We start from the raw sequence: 20,856 nt of genomic DNA, 5'->3' as shown, positions 1-20,856 counted from the left end.
TGGTATTGAATAATGAATATGTATCCAATCTAATGGTCTTCTATTTGATGATGAATGGTGTAAATAGGTCTGCAGGAATAATATTCTTTGTAGAGAAGCTTCCTGCTTTTAAGATATCAGCTTAGAATATTATACATATGTCAGAGGGGTCCAATTTCTGACCCAACCCACCATCTACTTACTTTTAGTTGGTGGATTTAGGTGTGTGGGTTGGGCTCTTTTTCTCTTCCTCTCAGAATGTGGAGATGCCAGAGGGGTAGACCTGTTCATGGGGTTGGGCCGGGCTGGACTTTTACTCTTCATAAACAGGATTTTATTAGGCCTGAACTCAAGTCCAGCCCGGTCAATGGGCCTACAACATGGATTCGAATCCGGCCCTAATAAAAAGCCCAAAGTCCGGTTTAACAGAAGAAAGGATTCACCGCCGGTTTGTGTTCGCTGGTGCTGAGTTCATGTCTAAGAGAGAGAGAGAGAGGACTCACCGTCGCCTCGCCGGTGCCTGAATTCATGTATGAGATTTTCAGAGAGAAGAAGTGAGAAGAGGAACGAGAGAGAGAGAGAGGACTCATGAGGTTGTGAGTGACTGTGAAAACTGAGAAGAGGTTCGGCTAAATGGTATAGACAAGAAAGAAATGAATGAAAGAGGGGTTAGGATATTAGGGTTTTTTTATTTAACCTATAGGTCGGGCCGGGCTTTTTTAACAAATCCCAAGCCCGGCCCGTAACATAGTCGGGCTTGGGCTTTTAGGCCCGAGGTCAAGCCGGCGGGCTCAAATGTGTGTTCAAGCCCGTCACGGGGCCGGGCCGGGCTGTCGGGCTACCCGGCCCATGAACAGGTCTACGGAGGGGTATCAAATGACACCCACCCAACAACTACCACCCCTACAGCCAATCCCATGAATCCTTGTTGGATATAGCCCAAAATTCCCCGGGATGCTCTCCATGGCTGAAAGCTTCGGTTGAGGCAGAACGACTGACAATGGCTTTTTGCTGCTTAAATCACATTCTTTGAAGCTTATGATTATTTGAAAGAAATGATTTTTCGTAACGTTTCAGCTGATTTAGTTCAACGGTATAATGCCATCCTTCATATAGACGGTCCGGCAAATTGATAAGGTGCCTGCAGCTATTTTGTTAGTAAAATCTCAGACTTGGGATGAAGTTCCGCCTTCATCACTCATCAGAGTTGGAGGGTGTAGGAACTAGGATTAGGAGTTTGTGAGAGGGACGTTAATTGCTCTTGTTGTATAGCCCATTTGCCTATCAAAAAGTTCATGGGCAAATTTTTTAATCAGAAAATAAAATACAGGATAGTGCATGCAGAGTTCTAAAGGGATTTGTTGGAATGACCCCTCCTGTCTCCTGAAAATGAAGAACCCTAATCTATTCAAGCATTGCTCTTCGATCTCAATCTTCTGTAATTGTTGTTCAATAACAGTGTAACCTTTTCTCTTCTGTTCAATTTTGTGTGACATTCAAAGTATTGATATATCTGATGCACGAACATGCAAATAGGGTATTTCAGGTGAACAAAAGCTAGTTTTTTTCTTTTTTTTTACTTCCATATTTTTACATAGGGCCGATAATTTTCTTGTTTAACTTTTTTTGTAGAAGCCTTTTCTTGAGCCAATAACATCAACCAGCCGGCACGATACGATATGCCCGACATATCGAGATTTGAATCTTGTTTTATACTTCATGGATCTTGACAACGGGGGGCTAGCCCGTCCCCCAAACCCACAACCCCCCAACTCTGGGTTATATTGGTTATAGTGGGATTTGACCAAAAACTCTGCTCAATGGAATGCACATCGGAAACATCTTTACTCTTTATGTATGCTAAAGCTAAATACATGGTTCCATGTACGGCTGGACTCTTATGCTTTCACAGTGTGTGGCGTCGCGGCTTGCCGGCTTATCCATCTATATACTTGCTTTCAGTCACAGTTTCGGTTGGTGGCTTATCCACCTTTTATACGTTACTCTTTTAATTATTTTAATTTTGGGTTTGATTGTAAGCTAAGAACCCAGTAACCATCAATTTTATGTTTTGTCAGCCCGACTCCTCTCTGGGTTTCTCTTTTTCCTTTCAAGCGGTTCATATAATCTGTAATCCTTATCACCTCTACGACGGTTAACTAACCGTCTATCACTCAATTCTAAACAATTTTAGTGGGTTTTCATCTTTTTTCTTTATTCACTTCCTTTTACTTTTCTGGCGTCTTCGATCTCAGAAGAATGACTGAGACTGCAAAACAGAGATTTTTGCCAAGTTGTCGATGTTGGGTTTAGGGAATGTTCCGAGGTGTCACGTGTTCTTCGTTAAAGTTGGAAGTCTCTGTGTTTTGTGTCAGAACATGAGCTGATCCGGAGATGTATTTGAAGTGACATTTGAAATCTAGGCGAGGTGAGATGGAGCCTCCTAAGGGGTTTTGGGCTTCCTTATGGAGATTTCTCCACTTTTTGCCCTTCTTCGTTGGCCTTCTTCTCCTTGGCATCATTAAAGGTTAGTCTCTTCTCATCATCTATTCACTGTTTTTTCACAGTTTTTTTTCGTAATTAGTTTTTCCTCCATTTCTTTTTTTATTGCCTGCAATTATTTCTTTTACTTTTCAGATCTTGGGTACGTAAATTTTGCTTTTACATTAAAAGGGTTTTGGAGGAACATAACAATTTGTTTTCCTGCTGGAAATGATTCGACATTTTTTTCTCCTTATTCGACACTTTTTCTCCTTCATCTTCTTCTTATTTATATTCCATGTTGTATTTGAAGAAAATGCAATCTCTGGAGAAACTTTCAATATTTTACTTGAATGTGTGAAGCTAGAAAGCTAGTTGAGCTCTTGGTTTTTAAATATTTTCTATCTTATTTTCCCTCTTTCTTACTTCAAACTTGTTTATATTTTCAAAGATTTCAGAGAAGAGTAGCAGTTTTCTTCTCGTGATAGAAACTGTGTTTTTCCATCTCGTTTTCTCCTTTCATTCTGTTTCTCTTAAAACTGAAATTCATTTCTTGTCACATTATACGAAAACGGAATATAGCCTTTTGACATCGGAGTCTTAGTTATTATATCCTTATTCTCTAAAGCTGAAATTCATTTCGTTTTCACCTTTCATTCTGTTTCTCTTAAAACTGAAATTCATCTCTTGCCACATTATACGAAAACGGAATATAGCTTTTTGACATTGGACTCTTAGTTATTATATCCTTTTCTCTAATCCTTAGATACTTTGCTTCACCTTAGACTTCTGCCTTGTTGATTATAATTTTGCTAGTCCTGTATTATCTATTCCAACTTTCGAAGTATGAGGGACTTGGTTTTATAGTTGTCGTGTATCTAAGAATACGTGCAGAACTGCAGATTTATGACTGGACTGTTTTGAATCTTTTCTTATAATTTAGAAATAAGGTGAATACTGGTTCTGCCAAAGGCTTAATTTGTCAATAGAGGAAGGAAGAAAAAGAATATAGTGAATTTTTGTCCTTGAAATTTTGGTTAATTGATGAATTGGACTCTTGATTAACTGATGGACTTTGAACGGTGGTAATACATGATAGCAAAGCAAATTTGTTTTACCTTACTAATATTTTTCCACAGGTGCCATTTTCTGCCCCCTGATTTGCCTTATCATTACAATTGGGAATTCCGCAGTCATTTTGGGCCTTTGGCCAGTGCACAGTATCTGGACATATTACAGCATTGCAAGGTACTTCAGTTGACCTCCTAATTTTTTTATCACCTTTATTTGCCTGTTCATGAGCCCATAATTTACCAATTGATATGACACTGAACAGAACAGAATGGCGAATCAGGATTCATGTAGCCAACCCCATATAGTTGGAACAAGGCTTAGATAATGATGACAATGATTTGCCTGTTTGCCTTTTCTATGTTGTAGTTGCATTCTTTCTCACTATAACTGATTCACTGTGTTCTCCTTAAGGCAGATCCAAAAAACTAGGCCCAGTTTTGAAGCTCATCCTTTGTGCATGTGTTTCTGTTCTCTTAATTTTGTGGCCATTAGTTGGCATTTTGGGGAGTATCCTAGCAGGTGCAGGCTATGGTTTTCTAGGACCACTGACTGCTACGTTTGAAGCTGTTGGAGAAGGGAAAACAGATGAGTTTGTCCACTGTATAGTTGTATGTTGAGAAGATTAGTTGTGTTGAGTAATCATTGCTTACTTTTTTAGTTTCATTCCCTTATAGAAACTTCTTATTTTATTACATTTATAGGATGGAACATGGAGCACTATAAAAGGGAGCTTTACTGTGGTTAGGGATTTTACCGATGTTTGTTTCCACTCCTACTTCTCAGTTACAGATGACCTCTGCCTTCAAGAACCTCCAGATGGGAAACCTCATGAGATCAGGTCTTGTGTTTTTATTTCTTGAAACTTTCCTTTATTCTATTTCATGTAGCTGATCATATAAAATTCAATCTGTATGATGAAAAAATTGGAGTTTGCAAAATGAATCTAGCATTTAACAGTAACTCTGCTTTTCAAAAAAAAGTAAAATAAAGAAGCATTTAACTGTACATATATAAAACTCATTTCAGCTGGAAATCAAGTTAAAGTACATCACAAACATAGGCACTCCCGCCCCGCTCTCTTTCTCTTGCACATTTGCACGCACACACACACACAACATGTACTACTTTTTACACATTTATAAGTTATTTGCACCTATTTTACCATCTGTCACCATGTCCAAATCTAGGAGTCTATAAAAAGATAGAATATGGAGTGTAACTCTCAAGAAAGGTCCTTTTTGGCAGTTCATTACTTAGCTCAATTGGGCAGATTGACGACACTCCTGATAAAAAAGAATTAAGGGCACTCCATATCATCCTTTTAGGTCCATCCTTTTTTCATGGGCTCTCTAAGACCACGGATGAATTGCATGGTGAGACATATGCACACTGAATCATTGACAAAATACTTAAATGAGTCTTCTCTTTTAACAGACTATGGTATGCAACTAAAAAACCTCTAACTCCTAGGCTAAACTTTGAGAATGAATTATGAAGTAGGATTACTTGATAATTCAGTATTTTTAGTTATAAATTGTTTTAATTGTGTATGGTTTTTATTGATTAATGCTTCTAAATTGAACAACCAATTCCCCCATTATTTATATAAAATAAAAATATAGTATGAAAAGCAAACACTATCATTAAATATAATCATTAAGTACCTGAATCATATTTTTTTCCTGGCTCTTAGAATCTGACATCTTTTATCCATGCTAGATTCTGACACTTGTACATGTATCCATGTAACATGGAGCCCATTACACAAGTATTATGATGTAGATGGGGCATTCAGAAGACACCCTCCAGGTGCTGAGAGGAGGATGGAAAGACACCATCCTCCACAAACTTGTGGATAATTTGCTACACATGCAAGGGATTGGGCCCATCTGTTTTATCTGATTCTATGTTCCTGTATCATGTTAACTCTAATTTGTTTATTGATCCCGTCCATGTGATCTACTAGCATGCCAAATACGTGTTTGAGTTTTTCCATGGTTTATAAGTATTGCAAAACATGTATAAGTGTAGCACATGTACAGCGAGGAACTATACAATGAGAAAACAGACAGTCATATCATGATCTATTTTTCTTATATGATGTTTATCTTACCGGAATATGCCTTTTACCATTTTGCAGATTGCTTCTTCTTCCAGGTGCTCTTTTAGCTGGAATTTTTGGTTTTATGGTCGACCTACCAGTGGTCACACTTATTGCCCTATACAAGAGCCCTTACATGCTTTTCAAAGGATGGCATCGATTGTTTCATGATCTTATAGGTCGTGAAGGCCCATTCTTGGAGACTATATGTGTACCTTTTGCTGGACTTGCAATCTTACTGTGGCCATTGGCAGTTATTGGCGCTGTTTTAGGGTCGATGGTATCAAGTATCTTTCTAGGTGCATATGCAGCTGTTATTGTTTACCAGGTTAGATAAAAATGTCCAATTAGTTATTTCCTGATAAATTTCTTAAGGACTAACCAATTCTGAGATATATTTGTAATGTCCAATACTTAAGTGGCCTTGCTTTGTTTATTTATAATTTCTGTTTAGTAAGTTACTCTAGAATGCAATGGTAAATTGATGTAGGACAGGGTAGGCATCCTATAATTGTGGCCCTGAAGTTATTAAGAATTAACAAAAAAATAGAGGAATTTTATATCCATGGGCATTTGGGCATTAAGGGTTTGTTTGGGCTAAGTATCCTTGTGCTGAGGATCTAACAGAAATAGGGATCTTCAGTCTTGGGTAACTACACCATTAGGACTAGTATCAAGCTGGTTCAGGGGAACATCAGAATTTGTATTTCATATGATTGTTTTAGATGATTTTTCAACTACAAAACAGTCTAGGCTGTTATTTTGAGTGTGTTCCTTGATCTCCTTCCATGCCAGTTATGTTGGTATGTTGAGGTTTCTTTAAATTTCATTAATAAACTCTGTTAGTGAATCTGCTGATAAAAAACAGTAATACTAGAAGAAAAAAATCAAAAGAAATACCTATAACTTATGGTTTTCAGGTTGAGTGGTGCATGGAAATTATTTAGATATTGTGGAAGATTATCCAGGTATTCCAGAAATATTTAGATTGAATTTCAATTGACACTGAAAAATTATATTTGGCCCAAGAACACCGATCAACAATAAAATGTTGGGGATCTTGACTGCTATTAAAGGTTAATAATAGGATATAGTGTAGAAAGAACTGGTCCAAGGATCATACTTCTCTTGTCAAAATTAGAAACATACCTTCAAGAAGGCCAGTACCATACCATTCTTTGGGTGAACACTTCGGTAAACAATTTCTCACTAAGGCTCAGTTTAGAAAGAGTACAAATAGAAATATGTATAGTACAAATAGATACAAAATAATAAAAAATACAAAGTTTTGCACTCTTCATATTTGCAGTTGTACTCCTTCCAAACTGAACCTAAAGTATATTAAATATTGCAGTCCAAGATCTAACAAACAAAGCAAAGAAAAAAAAAGTAAAAGATAATAAGAACATAAATAAATCCTAAATCATACAAGATTCTGAATTTGAAACTCAAATAAACAAAAGCTTTAGAGTTCCCCTGATAAACTTGTTGGCTGGTTGTATTTTGGGCAAAACTCTCTCAAATTACATTCTGATCATGTGATCTGGGCTTGTGGGGTATTTAGTTAAAAACTATCTGAGGTTACTAAATGCATTTAGGCATATCTTGACAAGTGAAACTTGGGCATCAAGAAAAGACTGGGACTGCATTTGGCATTTGTGGTCCATAAGGACTAGTAGTATTCTGGCCTAGAATTGGTGAGAAACCCAATCTGGGGCATTTGATTTATCTATGCACTTACCCATATCAGCAAAATTGAGCTGTTTTGTTGGCTAAGGTAAAAGCAGCTTTAGGTGGCTTATTCAGAACTCTTCTGCAGGATTGAAGTTTTAAAACCCCATGTGGTCTATTTAAAAATTATGAACTTTTGATAGTTCCTACTGAATCCCTAAAATCACATTATAAATACTTTCAACTGACTATTCCTGCATTTGTGATAATCTTTGTTTGTTTTCATTTGGTGTTCACCTTAACTTTGGAATTGACTGCAAACTACTCTAGAATTTGATTTTGTGGTTTTTTTTATTACAGGAGTCATCCATTCAGTTGGGCCTTTGCTATATCATCTCTTCCTTGTCCATTTTTGATGAGTACAGCAATGATGTGCTTGACATGCCTGAGTGCTCCTGCTTTCCTAGGTGCTGTTGGTGTTTCACTTCAATACTTAGCATCATTACTTGTCAATTATGTTGGACATGCTTAATTTGATGATATACTTCCCAAATTATCAGACTTAGGTACCGCAGGGAAGGGACCTTGTCACGTACCAGCTCTCGAGCCACTTCTTTCTCAAGGCCTAATTCTTTCCGCAATCCTCCCTCCCGCTCAGTTTCTCTCAAGTATGCAATTAATGAGTTGAAGCCAGTTGAGGTATATTGTTTTTAGATGCATGATAGATTAGCTCATCTGATTCACTTGGTTCACAATTCAGTTGTATTTAGTTTATCTTATACAAGTTACTTGTTTCATGTGATGGGAATAGTGGTTCTTTTTTTTTTTGGGTAATGGAGAATAGGGATTTCAACAGTTTGGGTCCAGCATTGTTCCTGCCCAACCTGAACATGAACCTAACACAATAAAATAGGATACCGAACCCAACCTGCCCCATCCCACAAGTAGTACCATTGTACTCAGTGAAGGCTATATTTACAAATGTTTCAATGCTATTATGTCAACAGATTAAGTTTCGTGTGGGTTGGCTTCAACCTTAAGCCATCAAGGTGTGGGTTTTTCCACTTAACGCATCCAATTGACATCCCTAGTGGGAGGAACTAAGATAATTGCTGCAGATAAGCTACTTCCTAATGTAATGCATGAGAAAAAGCTGCTGACTGGCATGCATGACTCTGATGGCTGCCATACAGAACCTGCAGCTCAGCAGCCTTTTCCCCCTCAGTTCTGGGCTACTTCTAGGGGTGATCATTTCTAGCCTGGCCAGGCCTGCAACATATTTATTTTATCTAGTATAATATTATAAATTGTAACATGTATTTTAACAATATAAAGTATTTAATATATATATTAAATATAATATTTTAATGAGATAGGCCCAAAGCCCTGCCTGGCGGTCCTGGCCCATGATCATGCTACCTACTCCAAGTCCACCCACCGATAAAAGGAAAAAGATAAAGAAAAAGAAAAAAAAATTGATTGGTATTAGAAGTTTTCCAAGATACAGAAAATGCCATTTTATTGTGACACATTAACTAAAACTGTATAAATGTAGTTATTAGATGGCTTATTTAAGGAGTGTGCACAACATGGGGAGATTCTGGTTGTTGAAGGACTGATAGTGCCTGAAGATATAGAAGGCTCTAAATCTAGCACGGGCAGGAGCAGTGTGATTAGCATTGGCCTTCCAGCTTATTGCATCCTTCAAGCACTTTTACGCTCTGCCAGGGCTAACTCAGACGGTATATTGCTAAGTAAGTGGAAGTCTCTTCTTTTCTATTTTTATGTACCTGAGCTGAAAAAAAAAAATGTTCAGAATAGGGAGGATAGAAAATCTTAGTTTATTAAAGAAATGTGGTGCATTACAAAGCCTTGAGTTTTGCAAAACCTGCCTTTTAACTAAAAGTGCATTCTGACATAAATGACCTAGGTACTTTGTATAGTGAAGGAATTATAGGAATTTCTCATAAAAACTAGATTTAAGGCCCTCAGACTCATTTTAAAGATCTTTAAGGGTTGTGCCAAACCACCATCTTGGGAAGTCTTCAAGAGAAGTATGCGGCTTCTAGAACTTGACTTATTGGTGGACCTATTTCAGTGATGAGAATTGATTTTAAAATTTAAAATCAGGGTAGTTGATTCAAACTAGACATTGATGTACCTGGGTGATGACTACTGAAAAGAAAAGGAGGATAAAATTCAGTTGATAAAGTAAAGAAGTAATATATGTAGGCATGGGAAATAATGAAATATGCATGGAAAAGGAAATGATTGCTGGAAATGAGATTCTGCACATGATTAATCTATAATGGGACAAATATTATATACGAAAGTAGGAAACAACAAAGAAAGTATACGATGGTCTAAATATTTATGTTACATGGTCGTTTACTCATTATTCACATGATGAGCCAGAGTCTTGTGAGAAAAAGATTGAAATGCAGGCAAGATGCATAATAACAAGAAAGTTGGGAGTACATGGTGCATGAAGATGGAAAATGTAGTGAAATAACAGTGGTTGAGAGGAATTTGTAAGGATTTCATATTAGATGAAATAACTTACATATGTTAATATTAGTTGATATTCCTGAAGGGACTCCATTTTGGATCAATTTTTGTCGCCTCAAATACAATGAACAGATCAAATGAATGCAGTTCATTGGAGGGGACTTCCAAATGCCCTGTAAAGGAAAAGAAAAGGTGATGTTGAATGTAACTATGGTGACCCTGAACAGATTTGCTCTTTCAGTGAATCTAATATAAAAATTTAGGAAAACTAATATACTTACACAGTTACACTAATGAAATCTGGGATACTATTTACTATTAGGTATGGTTCTCTAGTCTGTGGGGCGGTATATTGTCATATTGTTTAGATGGCATTAAAGTAGTCCTCACATTGTAATATATTCTGCCGAGCCAAAAAAAAAAAACATTGTAATATACTCTTATTCTCTGAATGACTACAAATACATAAAAGGTATCATTTCTGACACGACCATTTTACTTAATACAGGCAATAACGAGACTGAAATAACTACTACAAATAGACCAAAAGATGTCTTCTTTGATTGGTTCCTTAACCCCTTACTGATATTGAAAGATCAGATCAAAGCTAAGAACCTTACAGAAGCTGAAGAGAATTACCTCTGCAAATTGGTTCTACTTGGTGGAAATCCTGATAGACTGAAGAGTTCTAATCTGGGGACGCCACCTGAATCTGAGCTCAAAAAGGCTGAACTTGGTGCATTTGCCCGAAGGTAAGTATAGACTTTTTTTCAAGAAAGCTTTGTAACATTTCAGATTCTTTTTTGATGTTTATTTTATTCTTTTCATGAGAAGGCTCCAAGGGATTACCAAATCAATCTCTAGGTATCCAACCTACAGGCGACGCTTTGAAAGTCTTGTGAGTGCTCTATCTGAAGAACTTGCCAAAAAGAATGGCGGAAGTCAATCAACTAACGGATCGGTTCCAAGGTCGAAAAGTAGATTGATCCCGATATTCAGTCAGAAGTCCTTCGGAAGCGGAACAAGCAACCAGGGGCTCAATATAGACGAGGGCCAATCGATCGCTTAAAATAGTTTTGATTTTGGAACTTCCGTGATCAAATATACCAATACCCTTAATTTATCCCTTTTGTAATATTCAACTGAGAGGAATGTATTTGCATGCAAGAAGTGAAATGTCAGTTTTGTTTACATATCTATTGAATGAACAGTGGTGCTGTCTGTTTTGGATGGCTTTGTATGGTGGGTTTAACATGGGCAACCTATAAGCAATGTTTAGTGAAAACCAAGAACGCCCACATTAATTGTTCTTTTTTTTATTAATAACAAGAAATTTTTTTAAAGATATGAAACTGTGAAGCTTAGGTACAGAGGGGAGGTAAAAAGACTTAACTCCCCATCAAAGAGTACAAGGAAAAAATAAAAAATCAGCCTAAAAAATCGAATCCCTATTCACCTCTTGCTTTGTTAACCCATCAGCAAAGGAATTAGCAGTCCTCACCCAACTGTAATGAACCACCATATCCCTACTCAGCCATTTAAATCTATTCTTCTCATTGTTATTACTCCATAAGCCGTTGTCTCTCCCTTTTAGCCACCTAATTATTATTATTATTTTGATCAATAATACTTTCATTAAATCATCATTAGAAAATTTACAGGAGGAAGACAAACACACTTATCTTCCAAGAGTCACTAAGAGCCTCATAAAAGAAAGAAAAAAGAATACACTAAAGTTACAGTTTAGCCTAAAACAGTGAATCCCTTTCTGCCCCTTGTTTAGCTAAACCGTCAGTTAGGGAATTAGCCAATCTTTTAACCCAATATGTCTTAACTTCCATCTCCTGCACCAGCCACATGAATTTCCTCCTCTCATTGTTATACTTCCATAAACCATTTTGATCTTTAGTCAGCCATTCTATCACCACCTCTGAATCCCCTTTGATTATGAGTTTCTTGATGTTCAACTCCTTAGCTTTCCGGACTCCTACCATAACTGCAAGGATCTCAGCTCTAAGGGAGTCACCCACTCCAATTGGGCCTGAGAACATGGTAGAGATGACCCCATTTTCGTCCCTAAAAACACCTCCAATCCCCCCGGATTTCCCCTAGTACATCCATCAAAGTTTAATTTCAAGAATCCTCTAGGTGGGGGAGTCCAAATCACTTTCATTACTGACTTGGTCTGTGTACAATTTGCAATTTCACCCCACTTCCTCAACATGTCATCCACAATGTAATCTATGAATAGTTCCAAATATTTCAGCCACTGTACCGCCCTAATATGTATGATAGCCCTTAGATCTGCTGCTCCTCTTTGGGTTTCTGAGAATATCCTGGAGTTTCTTTCCTCCCACAATGTCCAACATAATGCAGCCCTTAATCCTCTCCACATTATCCTTCCCCTTTTTATCCACCACCTGAAAAAGGTAGGGGAGAAAAGGCCCTGCAAGTCTGATGGAGGATTCCAACTGCGTCCAAATAAGGAGGAAGCCCAATCCCAAATTAACCTCGCAAAGTGGCAAGACACCAGTAGGTGAAAACCAGTCTCCCCATCCGCTTTACATAGAACACACCACTGAGGTGACAAACAAGTATTGGGTCTCTTCTTTTGGAGTAGATCACCAGTGTTAATTCTTTCCAGATAGGCTTCCCAACAAAAACTACAAACCCTAGGAGGTATTGCTCTGCACCAAACCTCACCAACAGGGAAAGGGGGAAGGTAGGACTGGTGGACTGACTTAAGACTTTGAAGAACGAGACACAAGAGAAGATGCCATTGGGGGTAGGTGTCCAAATTCTAGAGTCCTCCCTAGTGGGGTCTAAGACAACACTATCAAGAAGTGCGATAAGGCTCGAAATACTGTCGAGGTCTGAGTCCCTCAAATCCCTTCTTAAACCCAAGTTCCATCAAATCCCAGAAGTGGAAGAGGACGGGGTGATGAAAGACGAGATCGGCTCATTTTTCAAATCAGATAGAGCATACAAAGAAGGAAATTGATCCTTTAAAGGGGTGCTCCCCACCTAGGTTTGTTCCCAAAATTTTATGAAGTTACTAGAATTCAAGTCATACCTGATATTAGGGGAGAAAACTGGTAGCAAGTCATGAATGGCTTTCCAAGGAGAGTTGCTTGTGGTCCTAGCTCTGATTCCAGCGTCCCATCCATTGTCCTCCAGCCCATGTATACTTGCCACTATTTTAGCCCATAGCTTCTCCTTCTCCATAGGGAACCTCCACAACCACTTCCCCAACAGAGTCATATTCCTTCTCCTGATACTCCCAAGCCCCACGCCACCACAAGACTTACTCCTACACACTATCTCCCAGCTAACTCTATGATCCCTCTTCTCCTCTCCTGGCTCCCATAGGAAATCTCTCATAAACTTCTCTAATCTGTTAGCGACCTTCATTGGGATTTTAAACACCGATAGGAAAAAGATGGATAAGTTAGCAAGCGTGGCCTTAATTAGTGTAATTCTCCCACCGAGAGAGAGGTAGTTCTTTTTCCAAGATACTAGTCTTTTTTCAAACATTTCCACCACCGGGTTCCAAAAGCTTTCTCGCATGGGATTATCACCTAATGGCAACCCTAAGTAGTTCAAAGGCCACCCCGAAACTTCACTCCCCCTGAGCTCTCCCTCCTCCAGGTTCACCCCCACTATACAACTTTTCCCAAGGTTAACCTTCAAGTTAGACATTTGCTCAAACAGTTGTATCACCAACTTCAAGTTCCTGATCAAGCTCACATTATCGCCTTCACAAAATAGAATCGTTCATCAGCAAACTATAGGTGAGTGAGGGGGGTTTCCACACTCCCAACTCTCCAGCCTCTAATGAGCCCCCTAGCATCTGCTTTGTGAATCAGTTTCCCCAGAACCTCCGCAATTAGAATGAACAAGAAAGGAGACAGGGGGTCTCCTTGTCTTATACCCCTACTGGCTGGAAAGAAATCTACCACTGTCCCATTCACTAGTATTGAATAATGACAACTCCTGACACAACCCATGATCCACTTGCACCATCTAGCCCCAAACCCAAATTTAGTCAAAACTCTCCTTAAGAAATCCTAGTCCACCAAGTCATAAGCATTTTCCAATTCCAACTTACAAACCACTCCCTTCTTCTTATCCCTCTTAAAATTCTCCACACTCTCATTAGCAATTAAAATCTGATCAGTAATTTGTCTTCCACTCACAAAGGCTCCTTGATAGTGTGCAATGATATCGGTCAATACCTTCTTCAACCTCATAGACAACACTTTTGCAATGATCTTATACAAGCTATTAACCAGGCTAATTGGCCTAAAATCCTTCGGGTTGGATGCATCTTTCTTTTTTGGAATTAAAGCTATAAATGTAGAGTTCACACCCGGATTGACAATTCTTCTCTTGAAAAACTCAAACACCCGCAAGAGATCATCTTTCAAGATATCCCAACAGTCCTGATAAAAAGCCATTGTGAACCCATCCGGCCTTGGAGCTTTTGTTCTATCCATAGAAAACACAGCCTCCTTGATATCTTCTAGAGTAAAGCTTCTTTCCAGCCTTCTCCTGTTCTCCACCCCTACATCTGGCCAGTCCAAACCTTCTACCCACACCCTTCTACTCACAGGCCTTCTTAGAATAGATTTGAAGTGCTCCACATAGGTCCTGGAAATCTCCTCTTGTTGTACTAACTCGACTCCATCTACTACCAATTTGGAGATAAAGTTCTTCATTCTCCTGCCATCTACTAGAGAATGGAAATACCTAGTGTTTCTGTCTCCCTCTTGCAACCACTTACATCGAGATTTTTGCCTCCAACTAATTTCCTCCTTGTACAGACAATCATCTAGTTGTCTTCTCAAATCTCTCCTGAGATCATTGTCTTCCTCTCCAAATTCTCCCCTTTCTTCTCTAGAGTCAAGGCTTTCAATCTTATCCATCAAATCTCCCTTTCTTTCTTCTATCCTCCCAAACTCCATCAAGTTCCACTCCTTGATTCTTGCTTTCAAGAATTGTAGTTTCTTATGAAATCTCATCCCCTCCCATTCCACCAGTGGGTTACAGTCATGCCACAATTCCCTCACTTTGTTAGTAAACCCTAGATGAAATAACCACATATTTTCAAATCTAAAGGGGGTAGGACCTCTACACCTTTTTTCCTCCTTACATAATACCATGGGCCAGTGATCTGAGGTCACCCTTGGGAGAGCTCTAGAAGCCAAGGTTCCCCAATGTTCTTCACAATCCAAAGAGAACAGGAATCTATCCAGTTTAGAGAAAATGGGTCTAGATTGATGGTTTGACCATGTAAACGTCTTATGGGCTAGGGGAATCTCTTTAAGCTCAAAGGCATCCACAAAACTATTAAACTTCCTCATGCTTTTTGTCACCCTCTGGTTAACCTTATTGGACTCCTCCGAGAATCTGATCACATTGAAATCCCCACCCATGCACCAAGGCCCATCCCACAACCCTCTAACATCAGCCAATTCCTCTCACAACTCCTCTCTCTCTCTATAGTCATTCGGTCCGTAAACATTTATGAGCACCCATGTATAGTCATCCTCTTGCTGCTTAAACTTCAAAGACACCGAGTACTTTCCAATCAACTCCTCCAGACCTTCTACCACATCCTTATTCCACATTGTTACAATCCCCCCGGAAGCACCCCACGAGGGAGCAACCACCCAGCTAATTCCCCTGGCTTTCCATACACTTCTTGCCCATTTATCATTAAACTACATTCTCTTAGACTCTTGTAGCAGCACAATGTCTGGGTCACACCGTCTTATTACCTCTTTTATTGTTGCCCTCTTCCTTGCACTCCCAATTCCCCTCACATTCCAACTAAGAATCTTCATTTCGCTTCTTGGTGAACCCCTTGCCACTTACCACTACTTTCCCCTTTCCTCCTGTCTCCATTTACCCCGAGCCTCTTATCACCTTCTACATCTCTCTTCAATCTCTTTACTTCACTCAATCTCCTCTTCTTTATTCTGATATTCTCCTTCCTCTTCTGTAAGTTTTCTTTCAGCACATTCAGATCTTTCAACCTGCAACCTAGGTTCCCTACAAATTCTGCTATCATGTCTTCTCTCACCGAGTCAGCCCTACCACCTGCCCCTTCTTCCTCTCCTCTGGTCCCACCTTTACTCTTTCTTCTCCATCCACCCTCCCTTTCCTATTACCTCCCTCCAACCCTGCTCTCTCCTTCCACTTCCTTAAGCACTCTTTCAATAATTTCCCATACTTTTTCACTCCTAAACCTTCCTTCCGACACCTTCCCACCTTCCTTCCTTCCGGTCTCTCCCTCCTCGGAGAGCCCGTCTGCTGGCTCGGCTACATATTCATGGGCTACAGGACATGGAGCAGGAACGGAATCTAGAACCAAAGACACTGGAGACACATTAGTAGCACAAACCGAAATCACTTGGTTACCTGGGACTGATGGACAAGCTGGAAAATGACTGCTCCCTGCCTCCCTCTCTTGTTCCAGAGGTTGGTAAATATTTATCTCCCTGAGTTGGTCGGGAAGTACTTCTGTCCTTTGGTCACCCTGGTGATCTTTCCACTCTACCCCTGTTTCACCCCTTGATGGTGTGTTCCTGCTCTGCTTCCGGTTCTCCCGGTCTGCGCCCAGCCTTCATCCTTATCTTCCTTCTCTTCAGGTCTTCCCTTAACGTAACTTGGCTTTAGCTTCTCTGAGGAGCACCGCAGGGGGCTAAACTCCTTCAGCCTTCGTCGGGAAACCCACTGCAAGTCGAGCTTCTTCTCTGTTTTCCGGCACTGCACGCGTTCCCCCCCTTTTCTCGCGATTGGGGACGATGATAGACCATTAGCATCGTCTATCTTAGTCGTGTCCCCAGTCACGTGAGTTAGTAAAGGCTCACGCGCCTTCTTAAACCACTGGATCGGGCCCGCTGACCCAAATGGGCCTTTAATTGCACCCAAGATGTTTTGAATGGGCTTTGGCTTCGGCCCATTTTTAAGCCACTGCGACCTCACGTGACTTTAAAAAGAGTCACATGCACTCGGTTTGGTTTTATCCGGTCTAGATCCAGTTCTTCCTTGGATCAGCTCCTTTTCCTTGTTCAAACAAGTCAAGTTGGCGCCGGTTACAACCTGTGCAAAGGACCTGCCACCCTCCAGACTGTTCACTGCTCCCACACGCATAAAACCCACCCCCTGAATGCTACCATTTTGTTTCTCCAGTCTTTTTATCCGGTCTAGATCCAGTTCTTCCTTGGATCAGCTCCTTTTCCTTGTTCAAACAAGTCAAGTTGGCGCCGGTTACAACCTGTGCAAAGGACCTGCCACCCTCCAGACTGTTCACTGCTCCCACACGCATAAAACCCACCCCCTGAATGCTACCATTTTGTTTCTCCAGTCTTGGTTTTTCCATTTTTGTGAAAGATCTTTTCTTGTTTGAATCACCCAATCCCTTCTTGCCACGTAGTACTTCTTCTTCAATCTTCTCATCTCCCTCCCTACGAGCCTCCTTCCAGAGCACCGATTCAAAGGATGAAGCCAACCACACTGAATAGCAAAGCCCTTCAACTAGAACCTCAATTTTTCGAGGAATCTCCTCAAGTTTTACACCATTCAATAAAATGGAGGCTGAACAAATGTCTCCCCAAAAGGCACCTCCTAAAGATCCTCCACACATCAAAGCAATGGCTTCAGCAACTTCTTGCTTCCATAAGTTAAAGGGATGGCCTAAGAGACGTACCATCACTCCATCTTCAACAAAGAAATCTTTGGAGTTTGATCCTGGACACCATCTTGATACTGTGAAGCTTCCAAGAGAAGCTTGGATATTTAATGCCTCAACTTCTACTCTATTCTCCAGCAGATCCAACACAGCGTTATCCTTCTCAAAGGGTGTTAAAATAAACGTACTCTTCAGCTTTAAACTTGCTATTAATAGATCTGCAACTTTCCTCCAGTCTAGTATATGAGCTGAAGCTTTAACTATCAGCTTACTTTCCCAATCTCCTCTTTGTATGTTTACTCCCATTCTATATTTGCCTACCCCAACTGTCACTAATAGAGTCTCTTGCTTATTATTTCTCACCAGACTAGTAGAAGTGCTTATCTTCCTTTTTACTATTTCTTCTCTTTTAGCACCCAAGTGTTGCAACAGTTCACATAAGACCCCATGGACTGCCTTCTAGACCTGACTCTTCCTTCCTTCTGGTAGGCAGACCATCTGCTTTCTTCCCTTGCCAAAGAATTCTGTCAAAGATATAAAATAACCTTTAAGGTTTCTCTTACATTCTACAACAAATCTTCTTTCAGTTTCTGAGAGAAACTCTTTCCAACAACTTTGTTTGCCTTTGTTACTTGCACCTTCTACAAACTCCTTGAACCCTTCTATTACCCTCAACCCGTCTAACAGCACCATCCCTCTCTTTGCTTCCCTGATCTTCAAGCTCAGCTTACCATTTAATCTTAGCTCCTCAAATAGCAGCTCCTTAGTTTCAATCTTCAAGGCTTTTCTCCAGCGGCCTACCTCCACAAACTCTCCCATCTTCAGAAGTTCTGCCTAAATCAAGTTACCTTGACCCATAGGACTTGAACAGAGCATCAACACTGCCCCTCATGCTGGGGTAGTTGTTCTCCTTGGATTTTGGATAGTCATCGACTTCTTCTTGCTTATTATCTACTACTTTACTCTACTTCCTGTTGTTTTTCTCTAATGGGTTTTTCCTTTTAGCCACCTAATCACCACCTCCGAGTCATCTTCAAGGACCAAACATCTGATGTTCAGTTCTTTTGCTCTTTGGATGCCTTTCGGGGCTGCGGGGATCTCAGCCCTAAGAGAGTCTCCTTCCCCAATTGGGCCTAAAAACATAGCAATAATAGCCCCCACCTCATTCCTGAATACTCCCCTAATCCCAGAAGGCCCCAAGTTCCTTAAACAGCTACTTTTTTTAGTGGTTTTTCACCGTTGCATGTTATTCATGGGGAGATATTCTCAATGCAAGATTTCCAGGGACTGAACCATGTGAGCGCGGTCTTGTGAGTACTGAAGCGGATTTCCCCAACAGGCCCCTTTAATCCATTTAATCAAATTGGGATCTTCTGTCAACAAAACACGTTCTAACCCTCTACCAACTTAATCTAACACTGCACATCTCACCATGAGATTGGAACCCACCATGTATCTAACACCACACATCTCACCATGAGACTGGGATCCACCATGTATAAGATGTGCGGTGTAAGATCATCTTGGTTGGCAGGTGATCCAGACTCCATTTAATCCAGCCCTAGTACTCCAAAGGCAAGACTCAATCGCAAAAAATCATAGAAGGGATAATTATTTAAACCTCCCCAGTATTTTGACCTTCGCATAAACCTGTATGTTTGAAAATAAATATGCGAATACACTGCTGTTAATTGTCATGACAGAAAATGGTGGTCTAATAATTTAAAGCTTTAAAGACATTCATAACAAGAGTAGAGCACATTTATGACTTTTAGTTTTCAACTTCTCATGGTGATATATCAGAACTGATGGTGTCAGTTCTGATATATCACAGCCATGTATTGGGAACAACTTTCCACAGAACATCCCAGCCATGTATTGGGAACATCTCCGATGATATATCAGAACTGATGGTGTCATCATTGGAAAATTTCCAATGTTTCCAACTCACCAGTTCACATTAGCAGAAGGGGTGTTTTAGCATGTTCATTTGAAACATAATTAGTAAAATCTCCAAAATACAAATTTCCTTTTTTCCGTACACCTCCCAACTGACGCCTCACTCGTATTTGCAACATTATCATTTCAAGTTGGTCTCAGTCGCAACACACAAGGAAAAAAAAAAGGCATGCATGCACGCAGATTAGCACAAAGCTCTTGAGAGTGGCGAAGCTCAACGATGAACGACCTGGTTGGTGTACTTCCAAGATTCAAGCCTTATTCGACTACAGTATTATGCCTTCTTTCGCACTCTTTTCACACTGAAACCCCGTATGGGGCACTTCACAGTAGACCTATTTATAGGTGTTTTGGGAACCGGCTTCTGTTTAATGCAAAATATAGTTAAAAATACTCAGAAACAAAACTAAAAAAAATATAAAAACATGCCATTTTAAGTATCGATACACCCCTGCTGATACACGGGCATATCGATATTTTGAACCTTGCCTAAGGGTAATCTCACCTGTGCCTAAGCATTTTGTTTTCTATGTGAGGGTGAAACAAGCTTCCTCATCCAGTTGTTGGGCTTTCCCCGGTGCCTCATGGAAAGAGTTGTGGAGTATCAATAATTTACCATTGCGGATTCTCACATTTCTATGGAGGTGTTTAAATCATTGTTTACCAATCAGTGCTAACATGGCAAGACATAATCCCAAAATTGATGGCACTAGTATTTTATGTGGTAATGAGCTGGAAACAGTAAAACATCGTTTTCTTTTTTGTCCAGCTACGAGGCTGGTGTGGTTTGGCTCGATGGTGGCTGCTAGAATCAAACCAGAGCAGGTCAGAAATCTAGAAGATTGACTCTCTATGTGGTGGAAAATTAATGAGAACTTCATGTTTAAATTATGCACCATCATCATGTAACATTCTTGGAAGTTCGGGTGCAAGAAGCAAATGAAGGGTGAGATCTTCAGCCCTGAAAATGTCATCAATAGAGCTTTTGCCCAGTTTGCCGAACCCTGTAAACATGGGGAGATGGATACAGCAATTTCGTGCAGCTCATTTCCAAACCATTTTCCTAGATCTTGGTCCCCACCACCGGCTACTCGCATACTCACATTAAACTGAATTTTGACGGGGCTTCTAGTGACTTACAATCAGGCTTCAGATGCTCTAATGTATCTAGATTGAAAAACAGTTTCATTTTGTAAATGTCCACTTCGGAATTCATACATTACGAGTTTTGCCATAGAAAAAATGTGGTTCAATGAGTTTTGCCGCACTCTCTTGAGATGTTTTTTTCATCCAGGAAGAAACAGAACTCAGCAACCACCAGTGTGAAGGTCAAAATTCTTCGATGGTGGAAAGGCATTTTGATTAGAAACAAAAGACATGAAGCCGG

At 39.9% G+C, this 20,856-nt stretch overlaps 1 protein-coding gene across 1 annotated transcript; it reads left to right on the top strand.

Annotated features, from left to right (window-relative positions):
* The first annotated feature begins 1,792 nt into the window (after nucleotides 1-1,792).
* On the top strand, nucleotides 1,793-11,044 carry LOC104591579 (putative membrane protein At3g27390). Its single transcript, XM_010250462.3, has 10 exons — nucleotides 1,793-2,506; nucleotides 3,600-3,708; nucleotides 3,950-4,142; nucleotides 4,236-4,372; nucleotides 5,675-5,963; nucleotides 7,667-7,773; nucleotides 7,867-8,005; nucleotides 8,862-9,060; nucleotides 10,323-10,566; nucleotides 10,649-11,044. Exons 1-10 carry the CDS (start codon nucleotides 2,413-2,415, stop codon nucleotides 10,881-10,883), a joined length of 1,746 nt encoding a protein of 581 aa, XP_010248764.1. The 5' UTR covers nucleotides 1,793-2,412; the 3' UTR covers nucleotides 10,884-11,044.
* Nucleotides 11,045-20,856: the final 9,812 nt, after the last annotated feature.

The sequence above is a fragment of the Nelumbo nucifera genome, chromosome 4 (assembly GCF_055504915.1).
Source record: "Nelumbo nucifera cultivar China Antique chromosome 4, China Antique-T2T, whole genome shotgun sequence".
Taxonomy (NCBI): domain Eukaryota; kingdom Viridiplantae; phylum Streptophyta; class Magnoliopsida; order Proteales; family Nelumbonaceae; genus Nelumbo; species Nelumbo nucifera.
The sequence above is the reverse complement of the archived record's forward strand: the minus strand, read 5'-3'. Positions and strand labels throughout refer to the sequence as shown.

Excerpts from the sequence above, each read along its gene's own strand:
- LOC104591579 (XM_010250462.3), top strand. The coding sequence starts at position 2,413 with ATGGAGCCTCCTAAGGGGTTTTGGGCTTCCTTATGGAGATTTCTCCAC. Across the intron at positions 4,373-5,674 it reads GGGAAACCTCATGAGATCAG|ATTGCTTCTTCTTCCAGGTG; the intron begins GTCTTGTGTTTT and ends ACCATTTTGCAG. Across the intron at positions 5,964-7,666 it reads CAGCTGTTATTGTTTACCAG|GAGTCATCCATTCAGTTGGG; the intron begins GTTAGATAAAAA and ends TTTTTATTACAG.